We start from the raw sequence: 17,779 nt of genomic DNA on the forward strand, positions 1-17,779 counted from the left end.
TTTAAGTAAATAAAATGTTAAAACCACAAAAAATTTACAAACAGAAAATGATATGTAGACAACCAAGAGTTTAGTTTCAACATTTTTAAAAAATGTGCTCTGATTAAACAAAGCTGTGTAGACAGGTGTGTTTGATTAGGGTTGGGCATGAATTGAATAGCCCCAACGTATAGGTCTTGTTAAAATGTGCATTTCAGAAAAACAGCATAACAAACTGATATTTTCACTTTGTTTCAAAGACATCTTTAGTGCTTGCAAGCAAACTATCACTCATTCTTTGTCATTAACCACTTTATACTCTAGTCCTGAGGGTTTATTATTAAATTGAATCTTAATGATTTTCATTGTGACTATCACTAAAAGTCATACACACTGGACTTTTTGTAAGAAGATTATCTTTCATTTGCTGCTGACAATAAAACATTTTTGTGATTATTTAAAGAACGACAAGGCTGGTCACGTATGTCAAGACAGCTCTTCTGTCTCAGAGGTATATACTGATGCGTTCTTGTGCCATACGCAGCCGCTCCATGCGTTGGTGTAAGTCTGCTCTCTTCCGCCCAGCCTCTGAGTCCTCCACGAGGAGCTTCACAACATCCGCTCCATCCCGCAGGTCCATCGCGTGAGCCCGCAGCATCAAGGCAGCTTCCTTCAGTATGAACAGCAGGATCACCATGGGAATGTAGTCGGCCAGACGCTGATACACAATCTGTTTGATTGAAAGAACATGGGAGAAGTTTCAGTACAATCCATGCCAAATATTAAAATAAAATAAAAATCACACTGCTAACACTGAAATGAGGAACTGATTTACACCTCATAGTAGATGATCAGTTTATCAGGCGTCAGACTCCTGGTGTCAAAAACAGCACAGTTGTTGGGTGAGGTTGCATTCTCTCCGGTATCCAAAGTAATAGACTCAAACTCCTGTCTCTTTTCGACAAACTTGAAGTCTACAATTTTCTGTGTAAAAATGGGATCCTGCGTGTACACAAGCTTCTCCATGTTAATGTACTCATGGATCCTCTTCTCCACCTTGCTTTCTTGCTTTGAGTGAATGTCGTCAATATAGTTCTAAGGGAATATATAAATCAGAAATGCTGTTTAAGACTTTCAAGACATTGTCTATTAAAATGATTGAATGTGATCAACAATGTCATTTTAACACACCAGTATTACGTGTCTGAGATGAGGGTAGTTTGGGAAGCAGAACTCACACATCACCCTAAACTCCTTCTGCACAATACCTAAGGTTATATTCAGTGAAAGCTGTTATTATGAATCATATTAAATATAATTCTCATACAATGTAAATAAAATGCCTGGTAAAGTGCATGCAGCTACCTCGGATGAGCTTCAAAGTATCCATTGCTGGTTGTTTAAGTTCTCCAACATGTTTCTTTACCATTGATTCATACACACAGTAGTCACTGAAGGTCACCAGTTCTCTCCCACGATGGGCCTCCTCATATTTTTCTGTCATTTCTTTTACAGAATCTCTGACTAAAATAAAATAAACATACAATAGTCAACACAAATTATAAGACTAAAGGGCAATTGTTAAAGTTTATGTTTAAAACAGTATAGTTAGTTCCTCAAATTTGATTGGCTAAGTGGCAGCACTTTGGTCTTTTCGCTGTATCAATACACTTTTCGGTGTTTGAGCATTCCAAACAGATTATCAGCCTGTTTATTAGTGATTTATTATGGATTTCCAGTGGCTCTTTATGCAGTTACCTCGCTACTCCAGTAGGTGACGACAAGTCTTTGATTAAATCCGTTCAAACCAGACTTGCCTTCAAGTGGCTTTGTTTAACCTCATCCCTCCCTCGGGTCATTTTGACCTAAAACTCATTTTAAAAAATTGAGTGTTCATCAGAGTGGTCCAAGACCCTAGTACTTTTGTCACACTTGAACCACGAATGCACACAAATTGTCTGGATTCAAGGAGTTTTGAGCTAGAAATGGAAAAAAGTTGTCATGATGTCAATTTGACCTCCTTTGGAATGAATGAAATGTGTGAAATGCTTCAATACACATAGAAAAAAATGCTCAATATTCAAACTAAAAATGCTTTACCAAAAGTATGCTTTACCAAAAAAAAAAAGTGTATCTGAAAGAAATTACTCATTTAGGACTCATTTGCTCCATATAGAGCTATAAGGCCATCTAGTGGAAAGAGTCATGAAATATAATGTTATATTATTAACAAAAATAAGATGAAATTGAGTTATTTTCAATTTACACATGAAGAATGTGCTTAAATTATTATTTATTAATATAATCTAGATAGGATAACCTTTCACGGGTTAGAACGTGTTAGTTTGTTTTATATGTATTAACTCAATATTAAAGGTTTTTACTATTATACTTTTTAATGTTTTTACTTTTATTATGGTAACTACGGTTGCAGATTCACAGTCAACTTGCTCTCGAATGTTCATGTTTGACCGTTCCAACACGGCAGACGTCTTACGTATAGCAGCCTATAGATTAGAAACATCCACTAATGAGGCATCTATAGATTCTTTCTGGAATGAACACAACTAGTTTGTGTTGCTATGAGACGCAGTGGTTATTCAGCTTTGAAGTAATATTTGGAACTTTTCAATGGCGGAGCAGAGGTACGGAAGGTAACTAACAATATTATGTTAATGTATGTTATCTAATAGCATGCTTAGACAGTTACAGCAAACAGACAAATGACCAATCCTGAGTCACTACACGCATCCTACCAGTGCTTTTCAGGGGCCAAAAAAAAGTCAATTGTCCTGAATCATACCAAGGGAAAATGGTTCTCAATAATGTTATGTCACCATATGACGTACATGACGCTTTGGAGTTACTCAGATGACATTCCCATTGCTTGAACACTGGTCGGAGGAGTGAGTAGAGGTTCCCATTGTCTGATTCTCCAGTTCTACACAACTCGCTTATCTGGTCACCGAATTCCAAGATTTTCTACACATACAGAAACAGAAGTTCAGTTCAGTCAGGATTGCTCAGATATTGGACAATATAAGAAATGATGCTTGCACTTACTGTACCTTGCTGAGATAAGGCCCCATAAGCTCAGGTTCTAAAGGAGGACCGTCAGAATAACTCTTGAGCTCAACTCTCACTGCAGACAAGTTGATGTGAATTTGATCTCTTAGAGATGGAAGCGAAGACTGTAAAATAAGGAATAACTCATAAGTTTAGTGTTTAGAGTAAGTTTCAAAATGCCATGTTTAGACTTGCCTTGATATGTCCAACCAGCTCATTAGTGAGTCTGGTGGCCAGGCAGGACGTTGTGGCCCTCTGCTCTTTAAGAAGATAACTGATGGCAACAAAAACACTCTTAAATGGCTTTGAACATTACATAAAATAACAGATAACTGAATATCTACCAGGTTAAATGCAAGGTAATACCTGAAGTGCATGTGATTGGCAAAGAACTCTGTTTCCTGTCTTGTGGCTTCAGCCAAAGAAACGTTTTCATTGATGTCACTCTGGCCTCTGCATCGGACAATGGTGAAGCCCTTTTTGAGAGGAACCACTTTACCCTGCAGCACTTGTAAGATGTCAGCCTCTGCTCCTTTATCTACCAGGTCTGGCTTTGTCAATATTGCTGAAGCAATAAAAAGTATTTGAACAGACATGAATGAAATAACCCTGCTGGAATATTGTGAATTATATCAAGCAAAACTAAATGTGAAAATTAAAATTAATGTGAATGAGAAAATGAATCTGTAGCTATACCTAAAGTCCTTGAGCCATCTGGATCGACACCCTGAGCCATTCTAAGTGCTTCTGTGGTTGCGATGTCAACATTGCAGGGAACAACAACCAAATTAATGGTTTCTTTTTTTGCAATGAATTTCAATATCAGGCGTCGAATCTGCAATTAATCAAAGACTAATTCATAAGACAATAAAGACCTGAAACCATTTTGAACTGTAGTATGCATGTGACATGTTGCAGGTTTTATTCAGCAAGTGGTGTCGAGTTATCTAATTTATTCTTTTTAATTATTTTCATTTTTTTAAATTGAATTCTGTTTAATTTTGTTTAATTCTGGAAAAAAATATTTTCTTTTTCATAGAGAGTAACTGAATGTATAATAATATTGTTACATATCTGTGTTTCTGTCATGTTGTTTGTTTGTTTCCCGCCACTTTCTCTGTTTCCTTGGTTACCCTCATTAGTCTAGTTTTGTTCAGCTGTGTTTAGTTATCTTCATCTGCGTCACCTGTGCCACTCGTTTTATCAATCATCAGTCTTTGTATTTAAGTTCCTCTTGTTCACTCTGTCTTTGTCCGGTCCACACTATGTTATCAAGTGTTTGGTGTTCTGTTCCACGTTTATTTTTTAATAAAGCTTATTTTTGGAAGACTTGGATCTCCTCATATCTGCTGCACCACACACCCATAACACATATGTGGCTATTCGTAATTAAATATTTTAAAGGGGTGGTTGATTATGATTTCATTTTTTAAAAAACTTTAGTTAGTGTGTAATGTAGCTGTTTGAGCATGAACAATATCTGCAAAGTTACGACACTCAAAGTTCTAAGCGAAGGGAGATATTTTCTTTTTAAAAAATAGTTTTTTAAAGACTACAACAAACGGCTTGTAGGAACTACACAAGCTTCCTCCCGGGTTAGTGACATCACTAACCCTGAAATTTACATAAACCCTGCCCCCAGGAACACACAACAAAGGGAGTGAGATTATCATGACAGAATATGCTAATCAATGACTTGAAGATATTTAACTCCAGCCATTCAAGAACATCTCAGAAGCATTCGTCTTGAGTCTGTCCCTCATTGTCCAACTCTGGTTGGAACATAAAAGGCTGATCAGTCTGCATGAGGTTATCAGAGCTGCTAATGCAAGCTCTTGAAGCTCCTCCCCGCAGCTCTTTTGCATTTAAAGGGATACACAAAAACGGCACGTTTTTACTCACTGTCAAAAAGTGACAATTTAAACAGGCTATAAAAAATTATTGGTGGGGTATTTTGAGCTAAAACGTCACATACATACTCTAATGACATCGGAGACTTATTTTACATCTTGTAAAAAGGGGCAATCAACCACCCCTTTAATCAATTCACAGCTTTAAAAATTGTTTTGAAGAAAGCTTAAGCTGGTCACATTGCATTGTGGGGTACAATATTCCGCATAGCAGGTCTGTTGTCATTGCACAATTACCTATTACTTACTAATTGGCTACACTTAATTTTAAGATGTCATTGTTACAGTGTAATTATATATTTAAGTACTGAGTAATATCAATTAACAACATACACTTGCTGTAGGATTATGGTAGTTATAATGGTAAGTACATGTAACATACACTATCAGGCATAACATTATGACAGGTGAAATGAATAACACTGATTATATCTTAATCATGGCACCTGTTAGTGTCTGGGATATATTAGGCAGCAAGTGAACATTTGGTGTTGATGTGCTAGAAGCAGGAAAAATGGACAAGCATAAGGATTTGATTTGCCAAATTGTGATGGCTAGACGACTGGGTCAGAGAATCTCCAAAACTGCAGCTCTTGTGGAGTGTTCCCGGTCTGCAGTGGTCAGTATTGATCAAAAGTGGTCCAAGGAAGGAACAGTGGTGAACCAGCGACAGGCTCATGGGCGGCTGAGGCTCATGGATGCACGTGGGGAGTGAAGGATGGCCCATGTGGTCCGAAGAAACAGATGAGCTACTGTAGCTTAAATTGCTCAAGAAGTTAATGCTGGTTCTGATAGAAAGACGTCAGAATACATTGCAGTTTGTGCATCACAGTTTTGGGGCTGCATAGCCGCAGACCAGTCAGGGTGCCCATGCTGACCCTGTCCACAACCGAAAGCGCCAACAGTGGGCATGTGAGCATCAGAACTGGACCACAGAGCAATGGAAGAAGGTGGATTTGTCCTACCTAAGCATTGTTGCAGACCATGTACACACTTTCATGGAAATGGTAATACCTGGTAACTGTGGCCTCTTTCGGCAGGATAATGCGCCCTGCCACAAAGCAAAAATGGTTCGGGGATGGTTTGAGGAGCACAAGAACAAGTTTGAGTTGTTGACTTGGCCTCCTAATTCCCCAGATCTCAGTCCAATCGAGCATCTCTAAAATGTGCTGAACAAACAAATCCAATCCACGGAGGCCCCACCTCGCAACTTTAAAGGATCTCCTGCTAACATCTTGGTGCCAGATACCACAGCACACCTTTAGGGGTCTAGTGGAGTCCATGCCTCGATGGATCAGAGCGGTTTTGGCAGCAAAAGGGGGACCAATACAATATTAGGATTGGAATAGTGTTATGTCTGATCGGTGTATGTAAAAATAACACTGTAAAATAAAGTGTTACGTACTATTTCTGCTGTGTATAGTGTTTGTACTAAACATGTATATAGTATTTGACTCTCTGGTAGCAGTTTATTTTACAGTCATGTTCTGCATGGACATACTATGTACTTATTACAGTAATAACAGGGTAATAAATAGGTACCCTACCACTAAACCTAACCGATGTTAAGGACCTTTTATTACCCAGTATTTCTTAGGTAAGTACGTGTACATGTAAGTGCACATACTGTAAAATAAAGTGCAACCCATTTTCATATCACCTGGTCTCCAATGTCTTCCGGTTGTCCTTTGACAGGTACTCTTGTTATACCCGGTAGATCGATCAATGTGAGGTCGCAAACATCAGGTGACGTGATCTCTAAACTGATGAGATCGTCACAGATTCCTACTCCATCTCCGGCAAGCATATTTTGTGCTGTAAAATACAAATACTACACACTTGACATTCATTCATCATGATAAACTGCTGTCATTATATACTAAGAAATATATTACTATCTTTATTTATGAATTATATGTAGCTTGATATACAGCCTCACCCCTTCTGACGTAACTTTCAACCTGTGCGGGATCATGAAACGTCTCTCGCACATCATTGTAAGAGATTATGGCGGTCCAGTCGCTCCCACTATTCAGCTTCCTGAGTTTAAGCTCCAGTGGACAGCGGGTGACAATACCTAAATGAGCCATATCAGAATATATAGATGTAATGTAATGTAAGCAGAAGAATGTGAATAATAATTGGCGTGCAACATACCACTCCCACGAGGCAAAGCGACTCCCGACAGCGCCTCTAGAACAGAGCTTTTCCCCGAGCTCTGGTCTCCCACCACTGCAATGGACGGCAGTGCAAGTTCCCTCTCGATGCCGATCCGCCTCATGTAGTCAATCATCTCAATGTAGGGGCGAACCTGTGCGTCCCACTGCTGCAGAAATATTCCACTGTTCTCGGGACTTCAGACACACATATGACAGTTACACTGAAATAAGAAGCATGGTTGCTTTGTCAGTTTAAGTGAACAATAAAAATGAAAGTTTTCCTTACCCATTTTCATCTGAAGAATCAAAATCCAGTATTTCTGGTGAGCTATCCATGACTGAATTCGTTTAAATCTCACAGATTGACCCTAAATTAAAGAGTGCTTTCTTTTAGCTGCAAATGTGTTTCAATTAGGACTCAAGATATAATCAATCAAGTAAAGTTTGGTCAGAATGAAGCCCTGGCAAATAAGTGTTAAATGCATACTATGAACCTTATATAGGTTGAATAATGCTTGTGGTTTTGGGGGGTTGTCCACAGACAACAATAGTCAACCATGAGCAGAATTTAGTTTTACAAAAAGGATATGGTCAGCACTTGAACTGACTTTGATTAAGGGGGGAAAATATAAGGGAAGAACAGAATGCAAATATACCGTGATTTGGGCCATTGTTTTATGGGAATTCGTTGGTTTGTATTAGTATTGTATTTGTGTTTCATGTGCTTCTTATTTTTCAACTATCACACTTGGTTTTCTTAAAGTCTATTTTTAATAGTTTAACAGACTTAGATTCCATAATGATTTATTTAAAAAAAAGACACTGTGCTGTATATTTAAACTATGATATTATCAACAAGACCTGAATGAGGAAGCACAAACGCTGAATTGCAAAATCTTTAAAAAAAGGTTTGTTGATTTTGCATTTGCTGTTTAATGCAAACCTGCCATGCAGTTACAGTAAATGATTTGCATAGTAAAAAAAAATCAGATGCTATCCCTCAGTTCATGGCTTGCAAGCGAAGTTATTACATAACTTACCATGTATTATGTTATAAAAATACTCTAGATCTGCAACCTCAACATACTCAACTGCCATTTTTTCTCTGCTTGACTGTCAAATATGTGACGTCCATCTAGCGGCAAACTTTTATGGGCAAGAAAGGTCCATTGTCAATAGTGTAGCAATGTACAGACCACATCTCACACAAAAGTCACTTTCAAACCAAGCAGCTTTCTGTTGGTCAACACAGCAAATCCATGTGACCAACTTGAACCCGTTACACAATCTTCCACCCTCGCATGTAATTCCAGTTCACATGGATTCCTATTAATATGACTGGACTTTCCCAACGAAAATTCGCCAAACATCTGTAAATGTGATTGCAGCTTTAATCTAATTTTATAGCTGTCATATCTAAGCTCGAAATGAGTCATCTCAGCGATAGGAAAACATACTCTACTTACACATAAAAATGACTTTGGCTGAAGCCGAAATGGCCCCTTAAACCCTCAATCTCTATTCTTTAAGTTAGTCTATTAATACAGTCCACTTGAAGGAGTGAAGGAAAACGAGTGAGTGAATTCCGACAACCGTTTGGTTTACATCAGCTGTATACTCGTTATTGCTGTGGAACGTCCACTGTGGTTTTGGACACCACTACAAATGGCTGTCCCCTCAAATAATGTCCTATTTGAGTGTGTAGGGGGTGATTTCAGATTCAGCCTATCTCTCTTTCAAAGGATGCGTCCTCCAGAGGTCACAAGCTGCCTCATTTCAGAGAAGAAACCAAAGCAAGAATGATATTAGAAATTAGAGAATATCTATTAGAAGAGAGATTAGAATAGTAGAGGGAACATATTTTATGCTCCATGAGGAATAACTGTAACTTTTATAACAGTTACTTTTCAGAAATGAGACATCCTCAATGATGTATGCGACCTGCAAATGCGGGGATGCAGTCTTTAAAATGAGACACAGCTCTTCCTCTCGTTACCCGGTTTCACAGACAAGGCTTAAGATAGTCCCAGACTAATATGCATGTTTGAGCTGTTTTACCTGAAAGGAACCTGCACTGACAGATCTTAAAATATGTCAGTGCCATGTTTTTGTCTCAAGATGCACACCATGTTTTTCTAAGGCATGTTTATAGAAGCTACTTAAATGTCCTAATTGAACTAAAGCCTAATCCTGGCTTAATCTAAGCCCATTCTGTGAAACCAAACCGTAATTTTTCAAGGCACTTAATATGAATGATTTAGCACAAAGGCTGAAACAGTCATTTTAATCTTATTGCACCCAGGAACCTGAAAATAGGGGGAATAAACATAACATTAATAATCCATTCTACAATTAACTAAAACTTTACAGCTCTGAACACACCTTTTCCTCTAAATGTAAGGAAGTAAAGTAATGCCAAATATATTTTTTAACAAAAAAGCTTTTTGAATTGCACTACTTGAAAAAAATGTAACCATGCTTGCATTTGAATGGATTGTATTTTTAGGCCTTGCATTTTTATGGGCTGAAATCCAGCATTGATGTATATTTCTATTCAAAACATTTCTCACACATTTTCAATATTAAAAATGCAATAATCCATATAATTCACCTCTCAGATTTCACTGCCAACACATTAATTCTGTTTAAAAAAAGTACCAATAATATTTGGCAGGTAATTTTCAGTCCATTTTATTGCAATGCATTTTTTTTTTAAGTAGTGCAATTCAACAAGCTTTTTTGTTTCAAAAATATTTGGCATTATTTTACGTCCATATAAATGTGTCTTAAATAAAAGGGGCAACTTAACCTTGAAATACTTTACCTTAAGTACTTTTTTATTTTAAATACCTTCAGAATGAGCAACATTGATGGTCTTAAGTGCATCAGAATCTCTCAATTAGTTTTTCGAACAAAAATATTAATCTTTTTCTGTCCTCAGCATACGGGGAGTCTGGTTCAGTGTGTCCTGTGGCGTTTGTCTCAAGAGCCATGGCGGTGAAAGTCTCTCTGTCTCTTTCAAGGGCCGCTCTGTCCCGCTCTAGTCTCGCTCTGTCCTGTTCTAGAGATGCTCTTTCCCGGTCAATTGCAGCTCTGTCCTTTTCCAACTGCGCCCTGTCTCTTTCCAATGCCGTTTTCTCTCTTTCGGCAACAGCCCTCTCGCGTTCCAACAGCACTCGCTCTCGGTCCAGGTCCGCGTGCTCCTTCTCCAGCATCTGTCGCTCTCTCCTAAGTTTGGCTCTTTCAAAGTGTAGCTCGTCTTGAGTCTCTGAGGGGCTGTTTTCCACCGGTCTCCCTTTCAAGCTTTCTGCTGTATCTGACGAGGGTCCATCATCGGCGACGGTGGCTTGAGTACTGACCTCGATGACTGAATGTGTCAGTAATTCTAAAATATCACTCCCCATTTCTACCTGATACATCTTCTTGCAGGGCTGGGCTGCACACTCGGTCTCATCGGCCAGGTTGGTCAGTAAGCTCGGTTTAGGAGGGTCAATGTCAGTGGGTTCGCCATCTACAGCCTTCTCCATGAGTCTGAACCACCGCCAGGATTCAGGTTTAACCGTTTCGACATCCTTCGCGAGAGCTTTTAAAACCTAGGCAAAAAGAGTGGAGAAAACTACATCAAGACAATTGCATGCAATCATATTGAATTTATAACTAGATTTGTTTGAGTGGTGTGCAGCTATACAAGTAAATCATTTGAAAGACAGACCCTGTCCATCCATCTTACCTTGTATTTGCATTTTAAATTCTCCCACTTTCGTTTTGCTCTTTGAGAAGTAATATTTCCATCCAGGTTTGGACTGGACTCTTGAATGAACTGCCTGCAAAAAGAACACTTTCTTTATCAATATTTCCCTATATTTTCCATTTTATATTATATAAAATGTGATTTTTATTTTATTTTATTTTTTACAAAAAGTATTTTTAGGGCTTTCAAAGATAATCTGCTTACTTTAGATATTAATTAAATGTTTAACATTTTAATGTATAATGTATACATTTATTTTATATTATTTTGGGATATTATTATTTAATATTTAAACAAATATAATTTAGAAAATATATTTTCTAAAAATAAATAATGGACATCATAAATTCCTTCTACAATTAGTTGTGCTGTTTATTTCTAGTGAGTTTCTCCTTTGTGACCTTTATCTCACTCGCTGTGTGCAATATAAACCATATTTATTGTGAAAATTGTTAAAATTATGTAATGTATTTAATTGTTTTTTTAATTGTTATCTAACTAATCTAAATTGGGTAGCAACAAATACACTATCAACTTAATATAACTAAATAGTAACAATATATATTTTTGCAATTAAATAAAACATTATTAAATAAATAATATTAAAACATGTTTAAATTAAACAAATAATTTATGTATAATACAGCCAATAATATAATCTAAATGATATACAATAAACAATATAATATAATCTATATTGTTAATATTACACTACATAAATGGGATATAATTATATGTGAAGTATGTCTTCTTTTTTAGAAAGGAGTTACCATAAATTAGGGGACAATAGTAAAAAAAAATCTTTATTGTAAAACAACTGCAACAACAAACAATAAACATAGATTATGAGGGATACAAACAACATAAACTGCAGATGAAAAATGATTCACAATGAATACATACTCCCAGCCATTTCTGCATGTGTTTCTCCAGCCTGAGAATAAATAGCCATGGGCCATGCGCCACCTGATCAGTGTCTCTGTGTCCTTGTGAGACCCTGAAACAGAACCGCAGTTAAAACAAACAGGACAATATTAATTCACTGTGATTTTATATACACAGGCAAAACGAACAGCCCAGTCAAACCACATTATAAATACTGACAACTGTCAGTCGGAAATAATTGTAATAGGCCAACATTAATTTATTAAGCTAATGCCACTGCACGCCAAGAACGTTCAATTTGTTTTAATTCCAATGCATATGAACTCATGAAAGAGTTACAGAATGTGCGAAAGTTTTGCATGCGTGCAGACACAGTGCAGGCTTACAGAACGACACTCACACTGTTGAGATGGTTGCGCCATTTCTTAAAGTGAGAGAGGTGGCCAAACTCCTCCTATGAGATATATAGTAATATCATGAATGTTATGGATTTCTTTCACTAATCACTTCTTCCTCAAGCGTTTGTGTGTCTGTTGCAGACAGCACTTCTTCACAGTTTTTCCCATTTCTAACAGACAGAAGAATGATGTCAGATTATTGCCCTCTAGCTGTCAGGAGAAAAACAGCTTTACGTTGAGAAAATTAGCATCTTCTTATCAAATCTTCAGGTAGCCTATAGATTAAAAAAAATCTGATTCCTGAAATAAACATTATTATACTTTACTAAAACTATTAAAAGCATAGTTTTTAAAAACAAGATGAAATAAAATACAATGTATTTTTTTAATGTATAGGCCTAAAACAAAATAAAAAAACGTGTTATAATTATATTAAAAATATTATATTGTAAAATATTATTACAAACTTAAAATAAAGAGATATTATATTTGTTTTATATTTTTATATATGCAGCACTGTAATCACTGGAAATAAAAAATAACTAGGGGAAAAAACATAAAATTACAACAACAAAAATGACATGAAAATTCAAAAGATTATTCAAAACTATAGACACTTAAATAAAATGATTACATTTATTCTGGAATATATCTGATTCCAAAATATTATGTATATTTAATTAGATTACCTTTTAAAATACTCCTAATCAGGCTAGTTATTTGTTATTGATTACATGTTATTCTCACAATAGCAGATAATTATTCATGATTCCCCCTATACTTTTTTTTATCTTTTTGATTTTCATATTCTATAAAAGTCTACTGCTTATACAGTCTTGTTCAAAATAATAGCAGTAGAATGTGACTAACCAGAATAATCAAGGTTTTTCGTATATTTTTTTATTGCTACGTGGCAAACAAGTTACCAGTAGGTTCAGTAGATTCTCAGAAAACAAATGAGACCCAGCATTCATGATATGCACGCTCTTAAGGCTGTGCAATTGGGCAATTAGTTGAATTAGTTGAAAGGGGTGTGTTCAAAAAAATAGCAGTGTGGCATTCAATCACTGAGGTCATCAATTTTGTGAAGATACAGGTGTAAATCAGGTGGACCCTATTTAAGGATGAAGCCAACACTTGTTGAACATGCATTTGAAAGCTGAGGAAAATGGGTCGTTCAAGACATTGTTCAGAAGAACAGCGTACTTTGATTAAAATGTTGATTAGAGAGGGGAAAACCTATAAAGAGGTGCAAAAATGATAGGCTGTTCAGCTAAAATGATCTCCAATGCCTTAAAATGGAGAGCAAAACCAGAGAGACGTGGAAGAAAACGGAAGACAACCATCAAAATGGATAGAAGAATAACCAGAATGGCAAAGGCTCAGCCAATGATCACCTCCAGGATGATCAAAGACAGTCTGGAGTTACCTGTAAGTACTGTGACAGTTAGAAGACGTCTGTGTGAAGCTAATCTATTTTCAAGAATCCCCCGCAAAGTCCCTCTGTTAAAAAAAAGGCATGTGCAGAAGAGGTTACAATTTGCCAAAGAACACATCAACTGGCCTAAAGAGAAATGGAGGAACATTTTGTGGACTGATGAGAGTAAAATTGTTCTTTTTGGGTCCAAGGGCCACAGGCAGTTTGTGAGACGACCCCCAAACTCTGAATTCAAGCCACAGTACACAGTGAAGACAGTGAAGCATGGAGGTGCAAGCATCATGATATGGGCATGTTTCTCCTACTATGGTGTTGGGCCTATTTATCGCATACCAGGGATCATGGATCAGTTTGCATATGTTAAAATACTTGAAGAGGTCATGTTGCCCTATGCTGAAGAGGACATGCCCTTGAAACGGTTGTTTCAACAAGACAATGACCCAAAACACACTAGTAAACGGGCAAAGTCTTGGTTCCAAACCAACAAAATTAATGTTATGGAGTGGCCAGCCCAATCTCCAGACCTTAATCCAATTGAGAACTTGTGGGGTGATATCAAAAATGCTGTTTCTGAAGCAAAACCAAGAAATGTGAATGAATTGTGGAATGTTGTTAAAGAATCATGGAGTGGAATAACAGCTGAGAGGTGCCACAAGTTGGTTGACTCCATGCCACACAGATGTCAAGCAGTTTTAAAAAACTGTGGTCATACAACTAAATATTAGTTTAGTGATTCACAGGATTGCTAAATCCCAGAAAAAAAAAATGTTTGTACAAAATAGTTTTGAGTTTGTACAGTCAAAGGTAGACACTGCTATTTTTTGAACACACCCCTTTCAACTAATTGCCCAATTGCACAGCCTTAAGAGCGTGCATATCATGAATGCTGGGTCTCATTTGTTTTCTGACAATCTACTGAACCTACTGGTAACTTGTTTGCCACGTAGCAATAAAAAATATACTAAAAACCTTGATTATTCTGGTTAGTCACATTGTACTGCTATTATTTTGAACAAGACTGTATATGTTCAGAAGGTCTTCCAGGTTTGTGAAATTGCACACACAGATAAGCCACTAGTCATGTGACTATTACTGGAAACTGAGACACACACAGAATTTGATCACTGGGTTTACAGTAATCACTTCACAAAGTGTTTTCTCAACATTGCAAATCTAATCAACTTCTGACAAAAACAGCAGGCATTCCCCACCTTTTTGTCAGCTAAATGTTTTTGACCTAATAATACATTTGTTTCATTTCATAGCTTTTCATTAAACACACAAACCTTGCAGTTTCATCTGGGGAATTATGATACATAAATATTTAATATTTAATGCACTTCACTTCAATACATTTTTTTTCTTTGTATTCTCATTTCAACATGGTACAAAACTATCCTGTTCAAATCAATGTGAAAATGACTTAGGTCAAATTTAATCTATAAGTAATCAAAAAGTAGTCGGATTATCTTAATTTAAATGTGCAGTGTAATTAATTACGTTACTAACTATAATTTTTGTCACGTAATTTTGAATCAGTGACAACAATTGGTAAGTTAACTACCCACGGTCAACAGTAAAAGAGAAGAGTTCATATACAGTTGGATCAATGTCTAAATGCTTTATTTTGAAGTATTCTAAAAAATATTCGTAAATTATTTAATCAGCATTATTTACTATATAATAAACACTATATAGCCTACCCCTACAGTATATATGTTATATATATTTTTTTTAAAAACAGTGGGGCCGAGCCTAGTTCTTCCACCTAGTCCAGTGAATATATTTTTTGGTGTAGGTTTATTTTTGAACACCAAAAAAACACTGATCAATTGTGAATAAGTTTTCACAAAGGAACCTGTCATTAAATTGCTTTTCATAATTTGTAACAAAATTTTAATACATTTAAATTCTAAAATTATATCTAGGTAAAGTACAAAACGATCACCCTAGGAAACTAAATTTAATTCTCCCTTGCACACTGAATGAAAACAGTAGACCATGACTCTTTTTTTCATTTACATTTATTGTATGGCACAAACGGTATACATTACATTACATTAGAAATAAAGCATCACATTCCGTGTTTCTCAGTCAGCACTCACAAATAATTAAATAAATCTCAAAATCATTTCAGTTTATGGGTCCTTGTGCATCCTGTCAATGTTTTGTGGTAAGTCAACTTCATTCTTTGAGCAGACTGTTTATGTTTGACAAATGCAACTGATTTAGATAAAAAATGAGGATAAATAAGAAATTATAATACTTTTAATATTGACAAAAATTAGGTGTTTAAATATCTCTTAAGATGGCAAAGACAACAACCCAAGGAGTGTTCAGATATCCATAAGCTCACAGAACTCAATATCCATTTTTCCTTCTTTACATTCAAATGCTTCACATTTTTTCAATCACCCTTTCAAGCAGGAATATTAATTTCTCTCTGTTCTTTTCATGAGGACAGTCGAGTCCGTTGCATGCTGAACTGCTTCCAATGTGATTTGTGAAATCCGTCGACCTTCTGTCTTTTTCAAGGGCTGCTCTGTCCCTTACCAAAGCGTCTCTGTCTTTCTGCAGTCTGGCTCTGTCCTGTTCCAAAGACGCCTTGTCTCTGTTAACCGCAGCTTTGTCCTTCTCTACCTGGGCTCTGTCCCGCTGAAGAGCCGCTCTTTCCCGTTCCGCAAGAGCCCTTTCCCGCTCTAGAAGGGCTTTTTCTCTGTCCAGGCCTCCGAGCTCTTTCTCTAGAAGCTGTCTGTCTCTTTGAAGTTTGGTTCTCATGATGTCCAGTGAATGGCTCTCTGCTCTCTGTTTGCCTGTTTGCGTTTCTCGCTTAATCGGATGCTGTTTGGAGGCTTGCGGAACATTCACCGAAGTTGCTTCTTCTTCCAGAAACTCCAATATTTCCCCTCCGACTTTGATCTGGCGTAACCTCTTACTCGGAAGAGGTGCATTAACATTTTCAGCTTCTGAAGTGATCACTTGCTGGCTAATCTTTTCTTCAAACTCTTCACTGAGAGCATCATCCATGAGATTGAACCATTTCCAGCAGGTGGGGTTCTTCTCCACTCCGGTGGGAGGATATTTTGCATCCTTGAAATGATTTGGTAAACTCATTAAACTGTTAAATATGCTGGCATTTAAAAAACACAATTGGCAGTGACACCAACCTTATATCTTGCTTTCAGGTTTTCCCACTTTTTGGCAATCTGCTCAGTTGTCATCTTTTCCTCAAGCCCCATTTCTCTGAGTATTGCACTGAGGGAGAATAAAAATAATAATAATAACTTTTAATCTGAATACAGCCTCAGCTCAAACTCTAAGGTTACAAATCGCACCTCCAGGCTGTTTTTGACGAATTTTTCCTCCCATCAAAAAGCGCAGAGTTGCTCGACCGCAGCTGTATCAGTTTTGTGATATCCTCAGTGGACACTAGTGCACATAAAACAGCCAGTTCCTTAGCTTTATGCTCACATTACTGATTTGTTTCGCGCAAAAACGAAATACTTACTTTTATAGATGAGTTTAGCGCTGGTCGACGGTGATTCCATATTTTATATCACTTCGTAAAACAGATTTCTAGGGCCCTTAATAGTGCACGTTGGCAGTGTGCTTCTGTTAACATATCCTCCCAGGGAAAATGGCGCCGTACGAGCACATCCTGGATAGGCTGCCTACTAAGTGCCCTTATTTTAAAGGAGCGAATATGCGTTCTTGGTTTGCTTATTAAACTGCTTCTGGAAATGCAAAATCTAGTTTGACCTAAACAGAATTATTAAGTGTGATTAAAACATTAAACTCGCATTAACGAGCTCCTTCTGGCTACTGACTATGCTAGAAAGGAAAAGACCACCAAACCAAAGAAAGGAAATTCACATCAAACGGGGCGTGGCTTATTGGACCGGAGGTTGTCTCTTTTGTGTATAAATATAATTTTTTAGCTCTTATCTGTTTTTTGTTTTTTTTAAAGATTATTAGTTTTAAATTATTGTCGTACGTAGGCTATTTACAAACAACTGGGATTGCTCTATCTCGTCTATACCGAACAGCACTGAGAAAAATAACAGGCATTTTAGGACAATACCATCAGGTGACAGCTGTTACTTTTCTCAGCGATTATTAGAATTGACCAATCAAAATAGTTTGTGTATAATCGATGAGGATTTTTTTTTTAAATTAGCTAATCTAAAAATGAG

At 36.8% G+C, this 17,779-nt stretch overlaps 3 protein-coding genes across 3 annotated transcripts; all 3 read right to left on the minus strand.

Annotated features, from left to right (window-relative positions):
• mxh (myxovirus (influenza virus) resistance H) lies at nucleotides 1-8,698 on the minus strand. Its single transcript, XM_067437137.1, has 13 exons — nucleotides 7,401-8,698; nucleotides 7,113-7,309; nucleotides 6,895-7,032; nucleotides 6,616-6,770; nucleotides 3,742-3,880; nucleotides 3,412-3,610; nucleotides 3,241-3,319; nucleotides 3,048-3,170; nucleotides 2,829-2,961; nucleotides 1,345-1,503; nucleotides 1,171-1,247; nucleotides 817-1,074; nucleotides 1-709 (listed from the first exon to the last, which is right to left on the minus strand). Exons 1-13 carry the CDS (start codon nucleotides 7,448-7,450, stop codon nucleotides 485-487), a joined length of 1,932 nt encoding a protein of 643 aa, XP_067293238.1. The 5' UTR covers nucleotides 7,451-8,698; the 3' UTR covers nucleotides 1-484.
• Nucleotides 8,699-9,930: 1,232 nt separating this feature from the next.
• Nucleotides 9,931-12,317, minus strand: zgc:113426 (uncharacterized protein LOC562128 homolog). Its single transcript, XM_067437138.1, has 4 exons — nucleotides 12,151-12,317; nucleotides 11,769-11,862; nucleotides 10,845-10,938; nucleotides 9,931-10,707 (listed from the first exon to the last, which is right to left on the minus strand). Exons 1-4 carry the CDS (start codon nucleotides 12,170-12,172, stop codon nucleotides 10,000-10,002), a joined length of 918 nt encoding a protein of 305 aa, XP_067293239.1. The 5' UTR covers nucleotides 12,173-12,317; the 3' UTR covers nucleotides 9,931-9,999.
• A 3,321-nt stretch (nucleotides 12,318-15,638) lies between these two features.
• zgc:171459 (uncharacterized protein LOC562056 homolog) lies at nucleotides 15,639-17,435 on the minus strand. The gene is made up of 4 exons (XM_067437139.1): nucleotides 17,095-17,435; nucleotides 16,922-17,015; nucleotides 16,754-16,841; nucleotides 15,639-16,676 (listed from the first exon to the last, which is right to left on the minus strand). Exons 1-4 carry the CDS (start codon nucleotides 17,132-17,134, stop codon nucleotides 15,984-15,986), a joined length of 915 nt encoding a protein of 304 aa, XP_067293240.1. The 5' UTR covers nucleotides 17,135-17,435; the 3' UTR covers nucleotides 15,639-15,983.
• Nucleotides 17,436-17,779: the final 344 nt, after the last annotated feature.

Source organism: Pseudorasbora parva, chromosome 25, assembly GCF_024679245.1.
Source record: "Pseudorasbora parva isolate DD20220531a chromosome 25, ASM2467924v1, whole genome shotgun sequence".
Taxonomy (NCBI): domain Eukaryota; kingdom Metazoa; phylum Chordata; class Actinopteri; order Cypriniformes; family Gobionidae; genus Pseudorasbora; species Pseudorasbora parva.